Source organism: Rhopilema esculentum, chromosome 16, assembly GCF_057945365.1.
Source record: "Rhopilema esculentum isolate cy_ngs chromosome 16, ASM5794536v1, whole genome shotgun sequence".
In the NCBI taxonomy this organism is placed as follows: Eukaryota; Metazoa; Cnidaria; class Scyphozoa; order Rhizostomeae; family Rhizostomatidae; genus Rhopilema; species Rhopilema esculentum.
The window spans coordinates 4,689,180-4,716,802 of record NC_142830.1 but is presented as its reverse complement, the minus strand read 5'-3'; the positions used below and the strand labels follow the sequence as shown (position 1 = coordinate 4,716,802).

Sequence of the window (27,623 nt, the reverse complement as noted above, 5' to 3'; positions counted from 1 at the left end):
ACAGATTTCTGTTTATCCTCCCGCGTGCCTTTGCGGCAAACGTTTTATTGCTACTGAAAGTTCCGCACACTTCCTTAATGTCATTTCTTGAACCTTTTTTCCTTTCTTTGCTTTTTTGATACTTGATTTTCGCGTTTCTTGTTTTGGAAGAATCAGTAATGGGATTTCATTGAACCATAGGGTTTATGTTACTCTGTAAGCTTACAGAAGCCATCGATCTTTCACTTCTTGTAAACGTCATTGTCATGCTACTTCTTAAAAAAAGTTGATACATCGCAGTATTTACTGGTTAGCTACCCCATTGGCATTTGCACTGATCCATAAGTTACGTCATTTCACAGCCTGTATATGTATGTACGTATGTATGTATAATTCGCCACAGTAAAAGTACTTATAGGTTTTAAAAGTAAAAAGAATATGATACAATAATTAACATTAAAAGCATAGATAAACACCCTTAACTTCAGTAGTAGGGATAACATTTAAAGGTCTAGCTGACCTAATTTCAACAATGGTCCTCTTAGAGATGGACCATTATGAGGCCTACTTTACCTACCTCAAAAGGTACACAACTCACTTGTTTTGTTTCGGCAAAAAGTATTTTCCTAAATCGAATTGTCATTGTATCATCCCAATCTAGCCATGTCCTTTGTGGTATTTTGCCCTTGTGTCGCTTTTCTCCACTATAAAAATACTCAACCCTGGATAGAACTATGTTTAAAAAAACGGTTGCTCAGAATTTCAATGCCTATGATCTATTATCACTTTGTTTTGTGAGATTTTATCTGAAGACGACCAGTAGACGAATAATTTCCTTAGCAACAGAATGGGGTATACTTGTTCCATAGGACTTTTTTTTCGTTTTATCAACAAGTTAAAAATACATAGTGATTGTATGAAATCGGAGCATTAAGCATTCATTAACTGTTATACCCTTTGCAATCTTATGCCACAAATTGGTGCCTTCCTTTGAAAATTTCCCTTCCTTCAACAAATAGTAAGAGCATCAATTTTTGCGGCAGTAGAAATGACATCGAAAAGAGTTGGGTTGTGAAAAATTCGCTTCAGGAGAACGTCAAGCAGGTAATTACTATCTAATACACTGGAACACCTTAGTTGACCTGTGACACAGTTTTTAATCAATGAGTTACCATGTAGCGGCTTTTGGTGCTGGCTTCTGTCTAGATGTTCTGTCCTTATGGTATTGACGTTAGCTTTATTGAGGATGTATTGGTTCTTTTGCGGTATCTGTACCGCTACCTCGGCCGTTAGTGGCTTGCGGAAAACTCTCTGCGATCTTTGCGGATTTTGCTGGAAACAAAAACTTGCTTTCTTTAATGATCTATATTATGCGATACTCAAGGCACCCTCTTATTTCACAGCGGACGAAAATCGCTGCGGTTGCTATCGGTTTCCGACCCGTTTTCAGATGCACTGGCAAGAAGTTTCGAGTTCTATGATCTTCATTTCTTTTTCGATGAACTAGCATAGCACATCATAGCATTAATCAGCATAAAATAGCATATCACAAACAAGAATCACACAAATTCACCTGGCCTGACAAGACCTGGCAAAGCAAACGATGCATTTAGTGTTTTAGTTTGGTAAAGTAAAAGTTGTATAGCTTGCTAGAGAAAGGGAAGGGTTTTCAATGTGAATCAATTGCAGGGGCGTCGCCAAAGGGGGGAGGTATGTGCGGTACCCTCCCCCCCCAACAATTTGTCCGTCGGCACGTTCAGGATTTTTTGCGGGGCAAAAGAAGCTACCGTATTTACTCTAATATTCCAGCTGCGGGATTAGCGTTTCAACCTAACAAAAAAGGCGGGATTATTCGAGAGGCGGGTATATTGGAGAGGTGGGATTATTTTTTCAATGCTTCGAAGTCTAGTTTGAAGATACCGTTTCAACAAAAAAGTCTCTTAAACGTGATTGTGGCAAGTCAGAGAAAAAAAATGCAATTTCAACATGTATGGGGGTAGGGGGGATGGGTTAAAATTAAATGGGGGTGGGATATTTATTTTCACAGACAAGACAGAGCAGATATTGTGCTTTATAGACAGTAGTACGAAGTCAAAGAATCAAATGTCTTTTTATGCTGCGAGACTTGGATGTTTGATAAACTTGCAAAATAAGACAGCTCCCTGCCCTCTCCCGTCTATGATATTATCATGTGATTTAACCCATTCACTCCAAGCATAAGTTTCAATCCTTGATTTTTAACCCATACAAAGTGTGTAAAGAATAGCAAATTCCAATTTAAAGTTTCAATCCCGCATGCGGGATTATTGGGGAGGCGGGATTGTTCTTACAATCTATGAAATACAAGCGGGATTACTAGAGAGGCGGGAATAAAAGAGAAGCGGGAATATTAGAGAAAATACGGTATTTTTGTACTCAACCTGGAACCTTTTTTAACAACTGTAAGGTATTAACTTTTTTTTCAGTATATAAGAGTATTTATCTTTTGACCACACCCTCCAAAAGTTTTTTTGGCTTCGCCCCTGAGGGATTGGACGTGCAATCTAAATTCCCCAATTTTAACAGGATATTTTAACCAAATGTCAACTCGATTTTTTTCTAACCTGTTTCTTATGTTATCAATTGAACTTATAATACAAATATCATCAGCATTGCTGTATGCAACCCAGAATCTAAATTAATGTTTCTGTAGATTGTGGTGTTGCTTGGCAAGAGCTCTATACTGCTCGCTAAATGCGATGGTCCTATCAATATTGCAGAGTCGATGCCTTTGTCAGGAATGTTCTTCACGCGTAATTACACGTATGGATATTGGCTTAGTTAATGTCCTACAGTATAAAATCATCCATTCTCAGTTCTTTTTTGCAAATTTTCCCATCTTTTGAAATCTAATTTAGAACATAGAAAATAAGAGAATGTAGAAAATGTTTTGCATGCTGCTCATGTATTTTCGATGAAATTTTCGTTCCTTGTCAGCTTCATTTGCAGCATTTCTACATAGAAGATGGCCTGGCCTAGTATATAACAGGTGGGAATCGGGTTACACAGCCATTTGTAAAATCTGATGAGAAACTGTAAATATGTGTTATTGACTTGCTTCCACCACTAATTCGCTAAAACCTGTGAGTTGAATGTTTCACGGAATACATTCGATAACTACTTGGCTTTTATTGATTTTTTAAACTAGGTCAAAATTTTCGTGCGAATACCAACTCATGGAACATGTAGATCTGCTGAGTAGGTTCTAAATCAGCTTTACCACCGTTCAGGTCAGGTCAAGTTAACTATCAAAGTAGCTCAGGGATAAGAAACTATCGTAATGTTTGAAATGATTAAGTTACCGTTAGCTTTGTCACAACCTCTAAGTGAAAGCATGATCGTTTTGCAAACATTTTCTTTTATTTGGTAGTGTATGCTTACCATAGGGATAGATTTATCTTTAGGGTTTATATCAAGTATAAGGGTTTTACTTCTTTTGGCTAAAGATTGCAGGCAAGGCGTGATATGACTTGGGTAAGAAATTGAGTTTTTAGAGATTTTATGAAAATAAATCAATAGAAAATGTGGAACTGATGTCTTGCTCTTTGTGATCATTGAAAACGTCATACGCGGCATAGGATTCTTTACATTGGAGTCAATTTATTTAAATTTTTTATTGAAGCCAAAAGTTAGGAAAATCTAGTTCAACCAGTTAGATTATCTTTTTAGTGTTGCAAAATTGCCCCAGGACCTCGAGCAGGACCATAAAAGAATGAACTCCGTTTTAAGATTTGAATTTATCTGTCGTGACAAAATTATGTCTAACAAAGTAACATTTTTAAACAATTGCAAGAAGATTACTGCAAGTTATTTCACTAGGGCCTCCTAAATCTCTAAGCGGCCTTGTTACTACCACTTAGGCAAAAAGGAATGAAAAACATTAAAAAGGCGAACTTTGTCAATATTGAGTTAAAATATAAAGAGTAGTTTTTCTCTATATAATTTCGTAATTCAATTCTGAAAATATCATCCTTAGCTACCATTTCATATTTTCAGTATACACTTCTTATCGTTATTGATTAAAAACAAACTTAGTTTTGAATTTCGTAAATTATTAGCTTCATCGTGAATTCCCAGGGAAAAGAGCGCAGAAAAATCTATATTTACTGCTTTTTTCTGAGATCTATAAACTGCACTTTATATTCAAAGCCGGCCATAAAAAGCAGTTCCAGTCTTTCAGTTGAGTTGCCTAAATGTTCTAGCGGAATTGTTTACAATTATGATGATGATAAAATTTTGACAATGGATTCACTCCATGATAATAACCCACAAGTGTTCAAATATGTCTCATTTTCATGAAGATCTTTCTTCCAATATGCCTGTTCTATTTCAAAATTATGTGCTCTTAATCTTTCCTCGGCAAAAGAGATTGATGATTTGAGAAAAACTAAACTGTTATCAATGTCAAAAGCACCTTCTCGTTTAGAGTCGTGTATCAAATTTACTGAGTCGTTGTACAAAGCTCAAAGGCCATTTCATGGAAATCTTTTTGCTGCATCCTTAAATCCTTTATGGTTAGATACTTGCTGTATCAAACAAAGAAGGTATTTCTTCGGGATTAAGTAAATGTTGATGTGAAACACGTGCCTCTAACTGCCTTATGTAGCTAATGAGATGGCCAGTCCAACTACAATTAATTTGCCAAAAAATAGGAACAGCGTAAGAACAGATTTTAAGAAAAGAGCAAATTTTATCGGCTATTCAACCGTGCTACTAAAAATGTCGTGCAGAAGTGTTAATTGTTGACCTTAGAAACACGTTATAGTATGTAGTTATAAAAAACAGTTTTAGATTAAGATCAACGTTAAGAACACTCAGGCCTCAAATTATCCAAATAACATTAAGTCTTGGCCGAAATTATCTGGTTCTTATAAAAAAGAGTGTACTTGAAATTGCCCAAAACAAGGCTGAAATACAGGTATTAAGGCAATAATTAGCTAAGATGAAATTTCGACGCTGCTTGATTTCGGACAATGCAGCTTTTGACTGCAAAGGCTCCAGGTATAGATAAACCCCCACCTTTTTTTCAATTTCTAAGGCCCTGGTCCTGTAAATAAGATCAGTGCCACTCATGACTGAATTAGAAAAGTTCTCTGGATACTATAAAATACTGTAAGCTTGACAAGGGTGAAGCCAACAAAAATTCTTTTGAAGGGGTACAGAAATGATTTTTGCTGACAAAAAGGGCTTGTCTCACTCTTTGAGGGTGTGGTCAAAAAATAAATAATCTTATAAGCTGCTTTTATGCGTTTCTTGTTCAAAACTCATACTTTAGCTCCATGCTTTGAAAGTTCAACTGCTACAGAATTTTTGATACGTAACTATTGTTGCCATAACTAATAGTACTGCCTCTCTAGATGGCGAGTAAAGCAATTTTGTAACAGCAAGATAAAATAATAGTGTTGTTTTGGCGCTTTTAGCTCGAAAGGCTTGCATGAGTTATTTATGACGATTTGCAAAGCAAATGAGCATTCTTGGTTAGTGATCTGAAGGAAGACTGCTATTTGCCACTTTCCTTTGCAAAAAGGTTATAGCGTGTGCGCCTAGCAGAGAAGGTCACGCCGCAAGGCGGACAAATACGTAAGACTGAACTACAGCTACGCATTCATTCAAAAGCTCCTCCGCAATATCCACCTTTCTAACAATGTTTCCTTCAATTCAATCAATTCACTTGTGTTTATCGAGCTACAAAACCACACATGAGTTGTAACCTTTCCTCTGTGTTGCAACCTCATGTTAGCTTGAAACTGCGCATTTACATTTTAAAAATATCGTTTTACGATAGTTTTCTTTTTCATGTAACTGTTTTGGCCAACCAATGCGTGTGAATCTTTGCAAATCAGTGCGAAATTTCTTGTTGAGATGTTGCGCCGTTGCTCTTGTCCTGTTTTCATAATCAGCTTGACTGTGCCTAATTGACACTACTCTTCAAATGCGAAAACAGCTTCATGAGCTGGATTATTTTCGCTACGTACCGAATATGTCAAAAGTGTTGGGAAATTTGCTCTTGTCTTTTCCCTGTGAAGAGAATGTTTCTTTCTCAATTTGCCTTTTCCTTCCTTAAATATTGATATGTTAGGTCTCGTCCATTTAGAGGAAATATGTGCATATTTTTACAAAGCTAAGACAAGTTTGTCACGTCAACTCATGGACATAGATAAAGAATTGTAAATGAAATTTAAATTTTTTTCTGTTACCCAATGATTATGAAACTTGGTGTGTGAAAAGATTGGACAAATGCCAAGCCATAAAACCTTGAGTTTTGTTGTCATGGTATGGTTTTTGTTACCAGGTCCTTCCTTTACATTAGAAGGTGCAACTTGATTGCTGGCCCTTAGGGTATCTCTGTGTAATTTTGGTTTTTGAATAGTTTTAATTCCCAAAAGAACTTTTTGATAAAGAAATATCATGCATAAGAAGTTATATATAAAAACTGAAACAACATACGAAGGGAGCTTCTTTTAGTGACCTCAGATCATTTGTAGAAAGCTTATTAATTTTAAGATGACAGACTGACAGTTCCAGAACTTATTAAAAGTTATTGCTTATTAAGTAAATTTTCTTTTCATAGTGATAAAATCTATTATATTGTTAGATGATATCGCACCAATAGTTAACCAAATACGTCCCCAAATGGAAAGTTAAATGGTTAAGAACTGAATAGAGAATTTATTACTCAAACTGAATTAACGGAAGAGAAAACAGACTTTCCGTTTCCTCTTCTTTCTTTTCATGAGAATTTGCCTTCGTAGTCCACTGCCTATAACACCTTTGAAAGTAACGTGCAGTGCATAGTGCTGTAATTAATGTGGATCAAAGTTTCGCGTATCTGAAATTCGCGAAGTTATACGTCATCAAGTTCGGCCATTCTAAGGTGATCCTCTATGTAATCCAAATAAGTGCATGGTCATCGCGTCATCTTTTATGGGTTTAGAGGAACGAAATCCCTTGAGCTTGCGAATGCGGGCAATTGATGGTACATTTGTGATTGGCGGGTTTTATATTAATCATGACATTTGCCTTAAAAACCTATCGAAATGAATTATAACATTGACCGGTTCTTCGGGCAAAAGGAAATTTATATTGCCATGACTTGCTAGGCAGCTCGGAAGCATTACAGGGTCACACAGCAGGAGCTCTGTCACCGATCACAAAGCAGGGCTTCTCTGCTACCAAACTATTGGCCAACTGTGAGATGTCTTGTTAAGAGGGGCAAGGATAAGATATTTCATTCATAGAGTTCATGGCCATTGTATCGTTCGACGAGCTTGATTGATATGTCTTATGGCATTCGCGTAATCCAATCGCTCTCGAGATCTAGATCCTTGCAGATGTTTTCTGTTCATCAAGTGAAAGTAATATCCTGCCCTTGGTAAAGTCGTGTCCTCCTGTCGCGAGGTTATTTAATGATTGTGGCGGTGACGTACTCAGAGAGCAGCTAAATCAGTTTTCACCTTGGCAAGAACCACAGGAGAAAACGAGACGCACTTTTAACGTTTTCTACGCGTGGCAATTACTCAACATTTCATTCACTCTTGGCTAGAGTATACTGATTCGTTGGATTTTGTTGTTTTATTTCAAATCATGTTTAAGAACATTTTACATGCAAGCTACGCGGTTTTATTTTGGCTGGTCTTAATACAAACGTCATGGTGCGTGCCATTCAAAGATTCAAAAACTGAAATGAAATTTCAATTTGACGAAACGACGGGTAGTGGTACTGGGGACGCCGATGATCGTAGCTCTTTTTACAGCTACATCGATTTCGAGGATCGCCTCCCAAAGACAGAAAGGGTAAGTTATATGTTCGCCCTGGATAGCAGTATTTTAGGAAATTTTTTTTTTAATGCTATTCTTAACACACACAAAAATTCTTGCATATTTTGTTTGTTTTGCCACAACGAAACGTTGCTCCAAAAGATGAAGCTTCGAATCTCAGTATTTTCCTTCAACTCCAAAATAGAGACAACTTTCCAAAAAGGGAAAACATGCTGCAACGCTTAAAGGTAAATTTTAAAGTTCATGAATGCAAACGAATCGACATCCTGTCGTGAATTCCGCTTTAAATGCGCAAGTGTCATTCTCTAATCTATCATGGACAGATAGAAAAAGTTTACTGGGACGACCCCATAGTTTCTCATTAAAATGAACTCCGTCCGGGCTTTGATGTAGTCGTTCCAAATTAGCCACCACGTTTAAATGCAGTGTCACTTTCATTGATGTGGTTTATCACTAAACTCAATGATGTCTCCTTCAAGTCATAGTATGAGCAGCTTATGGTCGAAAATTGGTTTGGAGGTTTGCTCTACAACCCAAAATTTGCATTTGTCCTCTGTATATCCATTTTTGCCGACTGAATATATGTCCGATAATAAACTTTGGTTTGAACTGAAATAGAATGCACCATAGTATCTTTAATTTGATAATTGACTTCTACTGAATAACGAAGTAAATAAATACCTTACTGCTCTAGGCAGAACTGTATCAATACTGATTAGATAATGTAACACTTCGAACATTTCCATAAGTTCTTTTGGCTTTCAAATGGTCAATTTATTTCAGATGTAGTAGAAGTAGAAGTGCCTCTAAGTAAATACGAATAGTTCAAACAATGCAGTGAAGCACAATGCAATGGTACAGTGTATGCCACATAAAGGAAACATGATTTAGCGTTACAATTTTCTAACAGATTTAGATTACAGCAAGAAAACAAACAAGGGTACATACGTATACGAAAAAGCAATAAATTTGGCATGAAAATGCAGCAAGGCAATGTTTTAATATGTGACCTACAATCCCGGACAGACGATGTTGAGATCTTGCGCCCCACCGCTCCCTGTCCAAAGTTAGTTTCGCTGTTCTCAAAGTGCCTATACACCAAGTTTTGACAGGGGGTGTAAGGTAGATGCTGAATTATTCACCCAACACGCACGTACGCACGTGGTCATGGATTTGTCTCAACTTGGCAGCTGTTTCATACATAAAAATTAAAGCGTAATTGATTTCAGTTGACAATTTAACATTTATTCATGTAGTTCGCAGTTTATTCGGAGATGTCTCCTTGAAATTTAGAAAGAAGTATCCAAAGCAGGGCAACTTCCTTCCCTGTTTCATTTTCATGCCTTTATAAAATCAGTGAACCAACGTAAACTCTAATTTATGTAATAGCTTGACGACTGACTCTACTCCTTATTTCTTTGTGTTAACCGTTTGCCTCGTAAAACAAATCAAATTTTTTCCTAAAACATTTCCCACTCTCTTAAACGTCAACTCTCTAGCTGCATATGAACTGTTCCATTAATACTGTTTCTATTGCTCCATATGTTTGCTAATAATTGCAATGAAAAGCAATAGTATGATGGCTGAAGGGAGGAAAAAATGCCGGTTAAGTACATGTTATTGCAAGACGCAGTCTTCGCGGCTGTAAGCGACAGTCTTAGCTCCGAAAATCTCTTTAACATCGTAAGGAACTGTACGCTATTCGACTTATTCATGTACATAAAAAGTGGATACGCTGCCTTTGAACAACCACAGACTATCAAGTGTAGAAGCCTCTTTTACGTCTTGCGATTCATATTCCTTAAACTTGTTAAAATGCTTGAGAGTGTCGAATTTCTATCACGTCTCATCCCTCTAATTGATACCTTAAGCTACTAAAGCCGTTTATCAAGGGTTTCTTGTTCTCAAGCTTGCTGAGTCGAATATCACATCTAAGGATAACGGCTCTTTCTCTGCAATTCTGCTCTGCTCTGCTGCTGCTTTCTTTTGTGTAACAACCTCTTGAATATTTCAGGACGCTACCGCTATGGATATGCAATTTGACTTTTCACAAAAAGTACCCCGATTTCGGAGAACAACCCCTTCTTATCCTTAGCTAAGAGATATGAAAAGATAGCTATAGTGCAGTATCTGTCATAACCGTGAGAGGGCGCCCTCTGTATCATATATTTGCTTTTTTAAGCAGTAAGTGAGAGCAGAGTGAGAGTTGTGGATTTTGCATTTTTGTAACGAGGCTGTAAATATGGCAACGGCCGGAAAGTAAGCTCCGAATACTACGTATTTCATTCATATCAATTGAAGAATGCCCAAGTTTAAAGATATAGTATATTACTGCCGAGGGGACACACCTAGCGCGAGAACATTATAGGTTTTCAACATTTGTTACAACTACAGCTCTGATATGTTTTACATGAAATCATAATGACAAACAGGTAAGAGGGTCTGTCACCCTTCGAAGCCAGATTTCTTTCAGCAAATTTCATAATATGATCCAGGCTCACTTTTTGTCTAATCAATTTTGGTACTGTTGGTGTTTTTGTAGTATTTTGATAATGGCAGCTGCCCACTTCTGCATGTCAAAGTAATGCTAATGAATACCCATAATGGATATCCATGAGATCTTCCCTTCACCCTAAACAAATCATTTATTCCGCGTTCGTCAGTTACCATTTTCCAATACCTAGTGGTTTTCCTGATGATATGAAACTTAGATGGTTGCAAGTCATTTTGTTTTTATCGACACTCTTGCTTGCTGGTCTCTAGATTTGGGTTGGATCTTGACAAGTTTTGGTCTGAAACTGAGAATATAACGCCCGAAAGGCCGATCATGTGTCGTTACAGTATATTGTCTGTTGAAAAAAATGCCAGACAGCGGTTTGACTCACTGCCCTTTTCACTCTGCGACCCTCCAAATGATTGACGAAAATCAGCTGTAAAAAGAATGCCCTCAATTCCAAGCATTTGTTTCAGGAGAGTTATGAAGCTGTTTCCCCTTTCAGTTATTTGTCCGAAATCTCCTTTAGGCTCTTTCCCTGATTTGCCGCTAGGAATTACGCAAGACCAACACCATTAAGTTTTATATTGACTGGTATTAGCAAAATGCAGAATGTTTACTTAGTTCGTAAATCTCGTTTTCTCAAATACTGAAACTATACATGGTTTTTTTGGATCATTTTGTGGTGACCATTTTCTATCCACTTAAGTGGCCCCGATTAGGTACAATTTCCTATTTACTCTTTCTCAGTTTGCCGCTTTCCTTAGTTTTTGTGACAGTCTGTTTCGCAATGGTTGAGATTCAATCTAGATAAACAAGGGAATTAGAACAGAGGGATGCAGCTCTCTGTTTTATTGCACTGCGATTTATGAATTTCGACATTTAAAAACGTGATATGTGATACGTATCATCCACGAAACTCTAGCTTGGTCTATCTATTTTACCAAGCTTTTCACTCGCTCGTCGTCACCTGCTTCTTATACTCATAGAGTACCACCATATTTTATAGAAATTGCCCTTAGAGGTAAATGGCTCCAGATCATTTTATTACCAGTACCACATATACATGCAACAATGTTAGCAGTCGAACAGCCAGCCCCTCATCTTAACCGAGGCAGTATTGGGGAATTCTTTCCCGCCATTTTGTAAGCACCGAAAGTAATGAATCGATATTTTCGTGCATTTATAATAAGAAAGATGATGACGTTTAAACGACATGCAAGGCTTCAGAACCCTCCGTGGTAATTATATTTTAAAGCAATTCTCTATCAATGTACAGACTGGTGCTTGCCACAATATGCCCAACTGGCAGTACCATAAATAATGGCCTAATGCTGTTTTTAAAAAGAAACGTATTGCTTATTAAAAAATCATTTGGAAAATATTTACATTTCCATAAGTGTTCAATATATTGATTAGGTTCCACGTCTCCAGCAAAGAGTGTTGGTAAATTTCCCTTATAATTTGCTTTCAAGCCAATCATGTTTAGTTTTACTTTGTGAAGAAGCTGTCCGTCTTTACATGGTATAACCTTTCAATCCAAATTTACCATCTTTGATAAACCTTATTTCTGTCATTTTACTTTTAATATTTTTATCATTCAAAGCTCCTTGGATAGGTTTGCAAATTCTTTTTCTTTCAGAGCAATATTTAGCATACTTAGGTCGTTTATAGCTTCTTCTTACAAGCAGTTTCGCAAATTTAACGGTTTTTGCCCATGAAAAGTATGGAATGATGTATAATCTGTCATGCACATACCAAAGACAAGTCAGACAACCTGGATGTCTACGTTTCATGACATTAAGATAACCACGGATTCAGTCACGCAAACGTGAGAAAACGAAGACAAAACTCCTTTTCTTCAAAACATTGCTCCTGAATTCTTGAAGAGTGTGTACCTGTGTAAATATGGACGAGAATTTTCAGATTACACATCATTTGATTTTTTTCTTACACTATTTATCCTTTTACGCCTTCGAAGGCTCGTATTCTTTTAAAATTGTTCTTATATAAAGACTGTCATTGTAATTTCACAGGCAGCGTAAATTAACCATATAGGAGTAATAAACTCAAAAATGGGCTAAACTAAGATCAACGAGGAAAACTGGCTTTGCAATCATCACAAATTGTTAAAATCGTGTTTTATTATTTCAATAGCTTGAATGATTTTGACTCACGTGGCCTGCGGACCACAAGAAATCCTTTATTGAGAGCAAATACCAAAAAAGGTATGCATTGAGGACTCAATTATATCACTACATAGTGGTTTTAAGAAAAGCAACTATCTAATGCAATTCCTTAGGTTTTTCGTTTCTTTAGAATTAAAAAGTTTCAGAAGAAAAATCTTTCTGACAAAACAGAATTTCGGACATTTATAGTTTCGAAAAGTTCGAGTGTCCATGAAGTTTCGATTTCAATGTATTACACACATAATAGTATTGTATTATTGTATTAATGTATTACGACCTTGTCCCTTGTACGCGTCTTTCCATCTGGGTCCGTCTCACGACCTTGTTCCTTGTATTTACTGCCAATACATTTGTATAACAGCAAATTGCTACTTTTAATCAAGACTTTTCGTTAACACTCACTTTTTGTCAGCTTGGAACTGCAGTATCTTTTTCTTCTAAAATCATTATTGATTCTAGCATAAACACGTGAATAATCAAAACATACATAGTTTCTTTAGTATCATCTGCATTTGTCACTTACATTTGAAGTCAAACACTCACTCGATATTAAACGATCACGAAGATTCGAATTCCTAATTTGTTTCATAGGCCTATTTTCTTGAAAATTTCTCACATGATTTCGACATTTAGGCATTTTACTAGTTTAAAGAAAAATCGCTTGGTTTGATGTGTGTAAATAAGAATACGATGGCAGTATGCCTTGACTTTCTCATCGGGCATTGGTGGAATGGGGGCTAGCCTTAGACTTACTCTATGAGCCTCTGTTTCGCTACTGCCTCACTTGACGGAAGCTACAACAGAGACTCATATTCCAAAGTACTCAAAAACTGGCGCTCAGGACAACTTTTTGTCTTACCAATCACAAAGCAGCTTTTTAAAATACGGCTTTCTGATTGTCTGGATCCTCAATTTATTCCATAACAAGGTATCTTTTTAAAAACATTCTAACCCCCGTGTCGTTAGCGTTACAAAATATCACTGTCGAGAAATGGCAGATATCTGTTGGCTGTTTTCGTAGATTTTGAAAGTGAATTCTATCGCAAAGCGTACAATGAAAAACACGTTTTCGCGTTCGCCCCCTACTGCAAATGGAAACAATTTGTATGCATTTCTGTTTGAACTTTTTGTTCCGAGGATATGCCTTAGTACACTCCACTCACGAAAGTATCGAGCCGGTTTGACGAAAGAATGAAACCATAGCGAGTCCTGCTAAAATTTAACAAAAATATGATGACAAGTTTTATTAAAGAGGGTACGATAAATTTGTATTTCCGTGCATATTCATAATAATTCTGTCAATGATACACCTATAAGCGTTAAAATTAATTGATCCTAGGGATTTTCTCTCGCCGATACGCCGAGTAAGAGGACTTTTGTACACCTTTTGTACAGGGGTTTTTCTAAGCCCAGGCCGGACACATTTGGGCCTACCTGGAGAATGCACTCTGATATTGGAGAAGTTCAGACGATAAACACCACAACTCAGTGAATATAATTAGTTTATACCAAATTCAATTGGATGCAAACATGTTTACCACAAAATAATAACAAAAAATTACACACAATAACAAGAGGCACAACTTTATCAATTTCAATATCCTAATTTTTGCTGCGGTCTTAGCTACAAGGACTAGTTCAAAATTTGGCTTAACTTGCAATATTTGAAAGTGACATCAAAATTAAACTGGTCTGGAAAAAATTATCTGTAGAATAAACGCCTGGAAATAAATTCAGCCCTTGTTTTCGATTTTCCTGAACCATGCTTTTCTCCTTCAGTTATTCATCTATCTCCATTAATTTGACTTAGTATATCATTGAGCTAACAAAATCTGAGACTTTTATTAATTTTATTTACAAGGCACAGCAATTCACGCAAAGAAGTGAAATAACTTATAAAAATTTTTCTACATGACATCTTTGAAAAAATTATAGGAAAATACCGCAAAAAGAATTACTAACCGTTGCAAATTCGGAACTTTTCACTGTAACAGCCACACCAGAGAAATTGCAATTCCCAAAGAAGAGGAAGAAAAAACCGTCCATACGAACAAACTAACATTTTTACATGTGAATGAAAGAGCTGTGCAAATCAGGGGGTGGATGAAAGAGTCGAGAACGAGACAAAATTGAAATTGCCTTTTGAGTACTTTGGATTATGAGTCTCTGTTGTAGCGTCCGTCAAGTGAGGCAGTTGCGAAACAGAGGCTCATAGAGTAAGTCTAGGCTAGCCTGTCAATATTGAATCGAACGCTGATTTCAACTGACAACCTTCAGCATTGCAGCGGCACATTTGGCAACATTGCCTTCTTTAAAAATGATACTTAAAAACGTTTTTTGCTACCTTCGGTCGTGGACAATCGCATACCATGGGAGCTAGTGTTTAAGTTCTGGCAATAGCCTCGAGAACTGAATCGAGATCTCCTACCCTTGACGTGATCGAGAATTTAGCATCTTTTGTCGTGCGCAGAATTTGGCGTCAATAGGAATTATGCTTTTTTCATCACTAATACCTCATCAAGCTGATAAACGCTCGCTGAGGTTAAAGATGGCTTTGAATTCAAGAGCTGCGACTATGATTTTTTTCTTTTAAAGCTTATATTTCGTGAAATATCGTTGTAAACAGCGAGTGTTGTGACGCCTGAAACCAACACCCCTCGATCCAAAAATCTCAATATTTCCTCCATAGTAGAGATCAATAGAATAATGATCTTTTGAGCATTTGCCTTACGTCATAATGCGATCATAAAACCTCTCTACTGTCCATTTAGTTCATTAAAGATGAATAAGACCATTCACATTTTAGCTGAAATCTGAAGTCTTCAGATCATTATCGACTCATTTTTAACTCCATGCTAAGTGAGCGATTCTTAGCTTTGTCGCTCCAAAGTTTCCTACCACGACCTTGTCATAATACGAAGACTTATTGTACTAAAATGTAACCAGGCCTTCATCACAATGTGTCTACCAGCTATAAATTTTGCATTAATACATGCTAGCAAACTTTTATGTATTGTCTCGTTTGTCTTACTTTAGGGCAAGTCGTGCAATCTTGATCAGAACTGTGAAGATGACCAATTTTGTCATGAAAACTACAAATACTGCGAGAAGAAGAAGTATACAGGAGGTCTTTGTAGAAGAACGGGTAACTGCGTTCGAGGTGCATTTTGCATGTGGGGAAGATGCTTCAAAGCACAGAGACCTGGATTATACAACAGTCGCTGCAAAATGCACAATGACTGCGATGAGGGCCTGTGTTGCGCAAGAGAGGAAGGTGAAAGCATATGCAAAAAATACCTGACTGAAGGACAAAACTGCTCCGCGTCTTTTGGTGGTATAGAGTATAGCAAAGATCATGACTGTGCTTGTGGATTTGGTCTCGTTTGCAAGTTGTTTGGCTGGTCAGGGAAACTATGGTAACGCTCATTTTTATCTTTATTACCATTTTGAATTGCTACCAACTTTTTGCTTTCCAAGTTCTTTATGCGGTTCAAATTCAAAATCCAGGGAGACAACAGTGAGCTAGAGCTGTCCAAGCGGTTTTGCTCGAGCCCCCTTTTAACCCTCTAGACCCCAGTAGATCCCCTTTGCCTGTCATTTTTCTTTATACTGTTATGTGTTAGCACTTGTAAACGACTTAAAAATTGCACTTAGTTCAATCACAGTCTGGTCTAAAACGTTGGCCTAATCAGGGGTAATGAGAAATTGTAGTAAAAATGAAATTAATATCATCAAGCAGTAGAACTTTCAAGCTCTGATTTTACAGCATGTCGAGTTTTACGATAGGTCTTCACGAACAGTATCAGCTTTCTTATTGGAGAGACGGGTCTAGATTCCTATTGTGAAGTGCCATTATTTTATCAGTTTGTCTGAGTCAGTGAGAAAGTCCATCCTATGCCCACGTAGACAGGGAATTTTTAACAACAATCGAGCAAAGTGCCTTACTTCGTCAGCATTGTAGCTCGGCAATGTACTCCAATTGTTATAGCAGCTAGAGAGTGCAATATTAAATAACACTTACATGCCAAGCATGAGTTGATACCTCTTGCACTCAACTATCGCAATTACGGACGAAGTTGCAGTTATCAGAATGTCTGTGGAAGTCATTTGAAGGAAACGATGCACAGGGACAGATTTATATAGAGGGTAGGGGGAGGGTGGGTGCAACAATTTGTGTCCTTTGGCAAATTTTGCTTCCATTTGGTTGAAAACATTTTTTGGTAGTCAACAGTAATCAAATATGGCCAAGATTATTCTTTGTTTATCTTGTTATCTTCTTTATCTTGAAGTTAAAGCAGAATTTTAATTATAGGCATTTCCATCATTTTCCAAGGACATAAAGGGTGTGACACCAAAATTCAATTATTATCTAATACCCCGCACCCTAATTCTTGCCGTTTAAATCCGTCCCTGACTTTGCATCCACCTTTCTCAGATCTGAAGATTGATGGAAATGGTGTAAGAATTACTGGTAAGCCATATTCAAAATTTCACAACGAATTGTTCAATAGAGAGACAAACGTTACACAGGACCTTCTCGATATAGCTTTATATAAACATATATGGAAGTTAATGCATGTGTTAACACAATTCATACGCATTGCATGATCAGAGTAGTTCTTGAAAGCAATTACATATCTAGACAGCTTCGAAGCATAACGAGTCAACAAAGAGAAAAAGAAATGGCACCCTAGGCACCTATCAGCCCTCAAGTTTCGATCGTTTAGCTCATTAAAAGAACAAAAAGCTTCTTCGCTCTAATAAAGAAGTGAGCTTGAATATAGAAGCCAGTGCCGCTTTCTATTGCAACACGCTCGGACTGTTCCGTGCATCATCAAAATGTAAATGTAAGATGGAGTTCGTCATCACTATGCAAAATTAAAATAGCCTGTAAAGAGGATTGCAAGGGTTGTGCAAAGCGAGGAAAGGATATTATGCCTTAAGTATTCTTCATTGTCATAGAGGTACACAAACATATCGAGTCTAAAAAAATAAGTCTTTGTTCTTGCATTCGTGTGATCTCAAAAACGTAGACAATCGGTTTGTACCTCATGCAGTAATGCCAGAATCAAATGTAGTCCTTGTCTCAAAAAACACTTATGCTCTTGTCCTTTTAATTTGGGCGTCCACGAATATACAAATAAACACACAGGTTCAACAATTATGACCATGAGAGATTCGTCAAATTTGGAAGCATTTGCAGAAGCCTCGGCAAAGAACTGTGTTCTTCCCTGCCAGCATTCCATGCTATAACAGGGTGTGATAGCTCATCCTACTTCTACAGGGCTGGGAAACTTATTAACGACGATTTAAACTACCAGCATATTGAGAACTTGGCCATTTCCTAGAAGTTAGCTAAGAAAGCCTTGGATGACGCACGGGAGTTCATTCGAACGGTTGTATACAGTGACAAAAAAGTGAATTCTTCAACAATAAAATTCCATCAACAGTTGAAAGAGAAGCTATGTCTTTCTCTATTCAAACGGACTTTATCAATTGGCGGAAAGAAACTATATGGACCTTAAATGAGCCTTTGTTGAAGAAACATAGAAACAGGTTGTTGCCTTGATGGAAGCCGATATCATATTCTGTGACACGCTTCTACTTACCAGTTATGATGCCCCTTAGTTGTCTGGTGGAAGAGGGATCGAACCCAACGGGTCGTAACTTAGATTCAAGGGTCGATTCGTGCCTTGGGTGCAATTTTTTTGTCGTTCTTCGTTGACTTGTTTAACTTCAAAGCTGCCTTGATATGAAACTACACTGATCACGCAATGAGTATGAATCGTGTTAACGCATGTATAAACTTCAATGTATGAAGCTGTATCGAAAAGGTCCTGATGTAATTTTTGTCTCTCTATTGAACTATTCGTTTTGAAATTTCGGAATATGGCTTACCAGCAATACTTGCACTCATTTCCGTAACTTTCCGATCTGAGAAAGCTAGATGCGTCTTTTCCTTCAAATGACTTCTACAGACAATCTGATAGCTGCAACATCGCCTATAAATGTGATGATTGAGTACAAGAGGTATCAACTCATGCTTGGCATGTAAGTGCTATTTAATATTGCACTCTCTTGCTACTGTAGAAGTTGGAGTACATTGCTGAGCTACAATGCTGACGAACCGACGGTCTATCAGTGCTGGCGAAAGCTCCTCTTCAGTATAGCCTTTTTGAAAACAAATTTTATTAGAACGTTTTCCTTTTGCTTGCATTTTTGATCAATGCTTAGTTTCCCAGGCGGGCAAATATATCAGCTCAAATGACATTCTTGAGTTGCTGAATAACACAAAGGTCAACAAACTTCAAAACTGAGATAAAGCAACCTAAATTACGACCATCAGCCTTTGAATTCCACGTGCTTGAAAACTTGAGAACCGCCATTTTGATGACGTCGTGCAAACTTTAAATTGCAATAACTCGTTATCTGCTGGTTTGATAGAGTTTATTCTTAAAAACTTTTTGCTCCTATTACATTGCCAAACAAGATGGCTGGAGCGATTTTTCAAAAAAGATAAAGTTAAAAATTTTGATGACCAGGGGAAATGACGAGATTGATCACGTGATTTCTATTATGTAACAAAAATGTATCCAAGGCTTAAAATATTCAGCAAAGCTAAAACTACCCAAATCAAGAGCAAAAACTAAGGCTGGCACTTTGCTCGATTGTTGTTAAAAATTCCCTGTCTAATGCACATTCGGGCGAAGGCATCATTTAAACCAGAGTTTTTTCTCACTCTTCTCATGACATCTATTTTTCTAAACTTTATTCGTCTTTGGATTCGAGACAGGCTGACTTGTTTCCCAAAAATCACGAAGATTCCTACCATAGAATACAAGCGATGTGAAAATAACGCCATCGTTTTTAACGGTGCAGGTGAAAGTGATGCAAAATCTTTAAAGCCAACGGACTTGCGAACAAATGCCGCCTCGGCTCCACAATTGTTTTGAATTTCTTACTATTCATTCAAGCGCACGGTGCCTACCTGTTTTGCTCGATTTAGGGGATCTTGACGTAACAAGTTGTTTTTGTCATGTCTGTAACTTTGGATACCAAACCTCTTCCACTATTTTGTGGTTGCAAATCACGGTATCCCAAGGCACTCAAATATTCCGATGAATTTATGTCATCTACATTTGTAACATACTTTTATGTCTGTTTCCATATCAACGTCCTTCACATGGTGCTCTATTTCCTCTTTTTCTCTGTAAATTGTTTTTTACGCCATTGGGTGAAAGATATTCATATGTCATGAAATGGCCTATTATACACCTTCAGGCTCGGTCCTTGTCCTGCTCTTTGGCACTGTAAATGCTTGTTTCAATAGAATGCTTGCATTTTATCTTCGCGACCAATTCACAATGCTTTTAAACCTCAAATATTCATGAAGAAAATTGTAACATTTTTGTAAATTTAAAAAATCATGTGAAGTTTTCCAATAGATAGTCGCATCTAAAATACAGACATCTTTTGTACTCAAGACCTTTGCTTGAGATATCAACGACAACCTCAAATTTCAACTTCTAACATAAACTTGCCTAAAAACTGCTACAACGTGGAAGCTAAACTACTGCAGTTTTGTGTTCTGCCGCAGGAAAACGGCCTCATCACTTGCTCATTTGAACTCATTTATGAATTTTCGGAAGATGAGCGTTGTTTACATCAAGTTTGAAAAATTGCATAGGTGATTCACACATATTAAAAATGATTTTCTATTCAATGAATATAAAATCCTAGGAGCTTAAATTATCGAGGCGATGAATGTGAAACTGACGTTCTTGTGCAGACATGATGTCGCCAACTTCACCTTGTCTTCGTTGGTTTGTAATTGTGGCTACCCACAAATTATGATATTTCTCAATATTTGTTCACACCTTTTACTTAAGTTAATCGCATCTGATCTTTAGATATTTGTTAGGGTTTTGTTTAGCATTAGTTATTCTTTACTTTTCTTTCTTTAAATATTTAATTGAATGTTGCCAATAGATAGTCAAATTATTTTAATAGCTTGCGAACTTGTGATGTCTGCTAGAAAAAATGAACTTGTTCGATGTCGATGTTTTTTGAGAGGAGAAAAGCCCATTGATATTGTTGCGGAAAACATGGCATCATTTTCTATCCAATTAAAGTTATGAATGAACAACTACTTTAAATACCAACCAAAGTTGCTTTTATCCATCATAATTACATACCGAACAGCAACTACTAGCAAGTCAACTATACAAAACAAATTCTGGAGACATAAAAATTGATGCCAGTCTCGACTTAATTACTGATCAGTTTTCTTTCGATATTTTGACCTAAACAGTGTTCACTCTGGTCTTGACTAGGCCTCTGCTGCTGCCTGCTGTACTTCTCATGTGTGTAGTTGACACGGAGTCATCTTCGCTCTGATTTGACAACCGTCAATCAACTATCCCTTTATCCATTCATTTGAAAAACCGCTTTCTAGTTTAAACCTCCAAGGTTAAGAATTGTTGTTTTAAAAAAAGTATCTGATTTAAGTGATGATTCAAAGAATGATAAAATTACAACAATGAAATATGAAGAGTATGGACAAACTCACAGAGTTCATTTGAGCCATTTTCGCTCATAGTAATTTATAGCAGGTGACTTTTTCAGTATGGATATCTACAAGTTGGTGTTGAGAAGTACTAAAAGGGAAAATTCAGAAAAAATTGCTGATGATAATATTGAACATCATCACACTTTGGGCGTAGGCAAGACATGTGGGAAATTCTGAGGGTGTGCACATTATTTCTGGGTTGAGAGAAGCATTGGGTGCTTAAATAACAAAAGTAACATAAACTAAACTTGACTGATGAAGCAGAAGAGAATCTACTACAATGCTTACCAACAGTCTTAGTAAACTACATTAAAGTTTCGCATAAGTTGAGTAGCTTCTCCCGATCCTCCTTGAAAATTTTTTGAATAGAAACAGTTTCAAAGCTTGAAATTCAACCAGTGTAACTCTGTCAGCTAGGGCGAGTAATAGACGTTTCAACCAACAATGTTTTTGAGGGGGAGAGAGGATCTTTCTGTATCTGATGAGTGAAAACTTTTATTTCATCAAAATCTTTTAACTCACTGTAGGGTTTTCCAAGGACTTTTGGCAAGGATTCTAGCTATTAGAAGTCCTTGGCTCCACTTGACAACAAAAATCTAGGTTATATATGCTCATAAAAATAAATTCCCTGTTGGACCACAGGGCTGCTAACTTCTGGTAAACAAGGTACTTTCAGAATGATATATCCGCCCAAGCAGATTTACTTGTTTATCAAACTAATGTTCGAATTCACTGTTTATTATTTTCACTTATCTGGACCTGGTCAGTCTTGTGTTAAAAACATTGGTGCCTTGGCAACTAACTTGTCGGCTTCCTCTTGTTTTTAAAACTTTGGTTCGTTAAAGTGGCTGCTAAATCACCGTAATTGATGAAGATTTCCCTGATACCTTCCACATGACGTTGAATAACATCAGTAGCTTCACATATGTTACTGTTTTTTCTACATTCGCGGTCATTGCAGATTTGTCGTTAGGAAATGACAAGAGTGTTTACCATTGCTACTCAGATCATTTTAGGGTCTCGTCTTAATAGCAAATAAGTGTAAGCTAGACTATTTAATTTGGTATCGAAATTCCCTCCCTGACTTTGGAGTTAAGTACGTGGACAAAAAGCATAGGTGTTTTGTTGATCTTTAGGTTGAGAAAAATATTTTGCATTGCCACAGTTGTTGGGGAGATAAGCGAGCGAAAATCTTTAAGCGAAAGTCTTTTAAGTCCAGGAGGGTAATAATGATTTCGTTCCATGTTCCATGGGCATGGATAATTCACACTCTCACTCTTTTCCTTAGTAAATTCTGCCTTCTTGTGTTTATGGCTACCTTGTTCAGCCCCATGTTCCTAGGGCTTACCATAATCTTACTGTTGTTAGATTTGTGTCTGCAACTGTGTAATTGCTGACCAGTATCCTGGGTGCCAGAGCCACAAAACTCTGAGCACGTAAGTAGAAAACCATGCAGAGAAGCGTACTCGCGTACTCGCAATTATGTGGCTCTGGTACCCAGCATAGCTGACCAGAAACTTTTCCTTGCCTTTTCCTTGCCTTTAAATGAAAGTTTCTACTAACATTTGACTTTTTTGAGGAGCCAACTTTTGGAAATCCCAGTTACTTACTGCTAGTGTATCTATGTTTTCCCCGAATGTAATGCTCAGTATTTGTTCATTGCTTTGGGTGTCAGTAAAGCGTTCTGGCAAACCTAGAAGAACCCTTGAATATTATAACTATGCCTTAAGGGAAATTTCTTTTCCTGGAAAGTAACACAAAACCAATTTTATCTCGTTGACGTCAATTCATTTTCGCGAGATTATCTCGTATTCTTTAGGAAGCGAACGGCTTTTGAATCTCGCCTTGTTGCCCTTAAATATTAGGAAGCTTTGGCGAAATACAGAAATCATCAGTAACCTCAAGTTTCTGACACAGCCTCCCCCCAAGGCAAAAATACACCTTTCTAAAATGTCTTGCCAAGTTAAGACTTCAACTACACTTACTCGTTTTCAAAATATTCCGTTTTCATCTCAGTAAAAATGAGTTTAAGTTTCGCTTTTATACAGAAACGATGCGATTTCTGAAGATTCCAAAGATCCAAAGATTCATTCTTATTGTAAACATATTCGTATAGAAGGGGTCGAAATTTGTTAGAATTTTGTATTATAAGAAGCTTTACAATGTAGGACTTTTGAATGGATACATTCGTAGGCATGAACGAGGCATTAATTTGCAAAGCGAGGCTGGTCTCGGGAAGTTTGCTTGCTGACAGGTCTGTAGTTATCCAAGTAGGTTAGCATGAATCCCGTAGAAACCTCATCAAAAGAGCTACTTCTAATAACTGCTGTGTTTATAACAAATAATAACCTTTAAGAATCTCTTCCTGTCACGCAGGAATATGTCCTACACGACCATTTATTGGATTATGGGTTTGAATTACTGCGAATCGTCCTGAGATCCCATCTCGCTGTTGCATCTCTTGCGAACGGAATGCTGAATTCAAGTAAATCGTAATGAAGTTAATTGATTGACGGAGGAGGAGGGGTTTTGCAAATTGCCTCGCTGAGACCTAGTGTAATGTTTACTGTGTTAAAGATTTTCTTAGTCTGACCTTTTATAAGTTCAAGTGCGTGAATGCATAGCTGTGGTGAAGAGATCTGAACACTCAACAGCCTTGAAATGGGCAGAAATGCGATTCAGTCATTTGTCGTAGTGTTTAATAATCATACTTTTCATTTTCCCAAATCATGGCCATATTAGAGAGATAATCCTTATCGATTTCATATAGTTTTAAAACAAGCAAATACTGCGTTTTTTTCCGTTTTGGTAATTTCAAAAATCATTTCATAAAGATCTAATTTGAAAATTGTGTATTTTTTATAAACCAATGGTAAAGATTTTTAGATTTTAAGTTTATGTGCTAAAGATAATATTGTCTATCGACAAAAAATTTATTGTATAGATTTTAGAATAGCTGTTTTGTGTCTAAGCTTATTATTTTTCCAAATAACACCATCTACGCAAATTCATGCTTAGAAATAATTCAGCATGGGATCAGTTTTAAAATGACACCATGCTGATCATCGAAGTCAATCAACAAACCTGAAATGTAGAATTGAAAAGGGGGCAGGGTCAGTTTACCCCCTACTGCTTATGAAATTAGCCTTCGCTGCATTTTACATGAAGCCCATTTCCTTGGTGTGTGTCTCATGCTGCTGAGAAAACTGCTTGAAAATCTAGCCACCAAAACGGTGTGCATTTCCTCATCGTTAGCGATCCAGGCGATGTTAAAATGAGACGTAAACACTCAAAACAAGAGCTATACTCTAACATAACATTTATTAAATTCATTGCAACGCTACCCCTTTGGTGTCTCCTTTTGATATCCCCTTTAATGGTGTGCAGACTCTTATGTTTCCCAGGGTTCTCTGACGCCTGTGGCCATCTAAAAGCACGAAGTCGTTGCTGTAAAAATAAAGCCAATAAGTAACTGGAAGTTATATTGAAGATGGTTTATTCCGAAACTTAGTCCTTCTTAGAGTATTTCAGCTCTTGTTTTGTCTAATTTAATTCCAAGAATAATTTAGCAGAGTCATGTTGATCCAACATGTTTATCAAGCAGCTTGCCTAGATGTACATTCATTCCTGTTTGAAGTGTGCCTATGCATAACACAATATTACGAGGCAATAGCCTCGCTAAGGAAATCCCAATTACTCGAGACAGCAATAAATGTTTTGAAGAGATGAACATAGACATTTTTAAAGACATTAATAAATGAAAAACAAGGAAATATTTCAATCTTTGGTATCTAATTGGAATTATTTTAGAATTTTTCTCGCTTCTCTGTTCCCCTCAACTCTTGTCAATAAGACGTAACCTTTCAGATTAATATAAGAAAGAAAAGGCGCTAACTATTTCCCGTCAGCCATCTGTTCAGAGTTGATGAAAGGCTGCCTTTATGACTGAGGAAACGTTATCAGTCTTACATTGCTAATTGGCTACGTAACAATAGGTCTATTGTATAGTCAAACCAAAAGGAATTTAGATAGCCATCGAAATGACTTCGGACACGGAGCCTTCAAAGCAGATGCTGCGTCCCAATCGCTGGTTGAGGTCCAATGATAGCTACAACAGCCACAGATTGCCTGTGCTTGTGCCCTAGCGACAATTATGCATTAATGGCACAATGCCTGCCAAATTTGTTTTTTGAGGATTGCCTAAAATATTACTTGCTAACGTTAGGTGGTTGAACTTATTTTTGTTTCATTGAAAGGGATTAATATTTCAACACAAGTTAGTTATTGTTGCGACTGGTTATGTTCTTTTTACATGGGAGGTTATCACTTTGTAGTTAACGTTTTATCGGATCTGAGAACTTCTTTTTGGTCTCAAAACAATGAGCCTTCTTATTATGGCTGGTTTTATCTTTTTAGGAAATCAAAACCCTTACTGAAATGCGTAAAGATGAATCCATAGGTGGATTATGCTCTTGAACTTCGTGATGACATGAAGCACCTGTGTTGAAAAAAGTATGAAATTCGTGGTTGGTCATATATTCTTTGACAGAACAATCAAAACGAGGTTGGTGGGACAGAGGGGCTAATACACATCTAAAGAAGCTTATCAACAAAATGGCTCTCTTCACGAACACATTTGTTGCAGCGAACAGAAGTGAACATTGGATTATTTCCTTCTATAATATTTCAAGTGTAACATTATTTATCAACATCATGTATGTAGTTGCAAAAAACCGTGTGCAGTTGCTTGACAGCAGTCGTTTTGCAAGCGCCGACGGTGGTTTCTAGTTAATCAACAGCATTGACCGTAACAGTCGCACTTTCCTTTTAGTTGAGCCAATTTTAGTGTATTTCTTATTGTAAGGTCGACTAATTTGTTGTAAATTTTTGCTAATTAGTGAACACAAATTGTCTGTAAATCATAAGTTTATGAGAAAAGTATGTAACAATCCTTTAGTATTGATGAATGTGCTAGAAGGCAAGCATTTCACAAATATGATGTTTTTAGCTTACCTCATTACTTTGCACATTTGGATGTTCAAACAGACAGGAGATTTTTCCAGATGTTCTTTTCGAATCGATTGCAAAAATGTTGTAAAACATTCCTTATTCAAAATCAACTAGGCGTTAATGCCAGTATGAACATTCGTTTTTCCACCAAAATTCACCAGTGATCATGATATCCTCGAACTCTCCTGCCCTCTATACACCTTGCTTGCTTGTTTTCTTGTCTTCTATTCTATGTAACATGTAGCACATGTCACATGTAATTATATGTAACACATACAGAAATATTTTAGATTCTTAGAACAGCGAGGTATCCAAATATCATGCATGCGTTTGTTGTTGATTTAGCTGGATAATCTTCAAACTGGAAAATCTATCTTTTTAACTTGAGTAGGGCTATCCCTTTATTTTTTATCATAGTTTCGCTAAAACGAATTAATTCTCTGCGTAATCCTGCGCTTTTTAACGGGCTTTTTCTTACCTCATAAAATAAAGGCATTTGGATTGGGTAATAATCAATTCTCTTCAAAGTAGGCAAACTTCTGCATGAAGTGTTTCTTCTGATGAAAATATGAAATATTTAACAATTTTGGGCTTCCCCTGTATTTATTGTCTAGTGATAGAGTGTATCAGTGGTTACGTCATTTTAAATACTCTCCCAAAGTCTCTAGTTCCATTTAATCTTGATTATGCCTTAAGTTTAACCGATGCTACTTTACTTACACTGTAGCAGCTTTTTATCTCAAAATTAGCTCGTGTTATATGCAGTAGCCCAATTTTAGCTAAATTGCGTTTATAATTTTATTACGTTTATATATTGCTTTGTTACGGTCAGCAACCAATAATTTATAACGTAAGGTAAATCTGTAAATAGAGTCGTCAGTTTACGAATGTAAAATTGCTATCATTCGCGCTATGTTCTATTGATCTCGTGAATCTCTTGAATGATTGAAATAAGAGGAATTTTCGGGAATCGCCTTTAGTCTCTTGCCTGTCACTCTGAGGCCGGGAATAATATGGTTCTGTCCAAAGTAAAATAACAGGGGGTGTTAATACACAGAGGTTATCCTGTTATGGAGCTAAAGTATGTTGCTAAGTGGCCCCAAAGGCATTTCTAATTTCGAATTTTAGGTCGAATTTTGTAATTGATGAAACAAAGGGCTGCATTAAGGCGTTGGGCTCTTCAGAATCCCCAAAATCGGACGGAAGGGGACGTTTATTCCTGACCTCAGAGGGTGGAGAGCAGTGGTGGCGCCAGGGGAGGGCTAGGGGGGCCACAGCCCCTCCGTCGGAAGCATCTAGCCCCCTATCGGAGGAAATTTTAGGTTATTGTCGGAGCAAATTGACAAAATAACGTATGAAAACTGCATATTTTAATCATTTTATCCCCCCTGTCGGAAGCTCAAACCCCTCTGTCGGAAGATTTCTGGCGCCACCTCTGGTTGAGAGCCTTTCACGCTGATAGCATACTCCTGTGGAACTTTGATGTAAGCACCATCTATGCCAATAATTTGCAAAGAGCACTGTTAAGCAGTCCCACCCTTCCAAAAGGCTTTATGATTGATGA

The 27,623-nt window shown here is 37.1% G+C and overlaps 1 protein-coding gene and 1 long non-coding RNA gene across 2 annotated transcripts; one reads left to right on the top strand and one right to left on the bottom strand.

Moving 5' to 3' along the window:
- Positions 1-7,063: 7,063 nt before the first annotated feature.
- On the top strand, positions 7,064-27,029 carry LOC135682712 (uncharacterized). Its single transcript, XM_065197719.2, has 3 exons — positions 7,064-7,812; positions 15,517-15,896; positions 25,466-27,029. Exons 1-3 carry the CDS (start codon positions 7,603-7,605, stop codon positions 25,506-25,508), a joined length of 633 nt encoding a protein of 210 aa, XP_065053791.1. The 5' UTR covers positions 7,064-7,602; the 3' UTR covers positions 25,509-27,029.
- LOC135682716 (uncharacterized) lies at positions 7,507-9,840 on the bottom strand. Its single transcript, XR_010515716.2, has 2 exons — positions 8,746-9,840; positions 7,507-8,406 (listed from the first exon to the last, which is right to left on the bottom strand). It is a non-coding gene; the product is annotated as an uncharacterized LOC135682716 (long non-coding RNA).
- Positions 27,030-27,623: the final 594 nt, after the last annotated feature.

Bases quoted from the DNA above. Each gene is read 5' to 3' on its own strand.
- LOC135682712 (XM_065197719.2), top strand. From the start codon at position 7,603: ATGTTTAAGAACATTTTACATGCAAGCTACGCGGTTTTATTTTGGCTG. The intron at 7,813-15,516 runs GTAAGTTATATG...GTCTTACTTTAG, and splicing joins GCCTCCCAAAGACAGAAAGG to GGCAAGTCGTGCAATCTTGA. The intron at 15,897-25,465 runs GTAACGCTCATT...TTATCTTTTTAG, and splicing joins GGCTGGTCAGGGAAACTATG to GAAATCAAAACCCTTACTGA.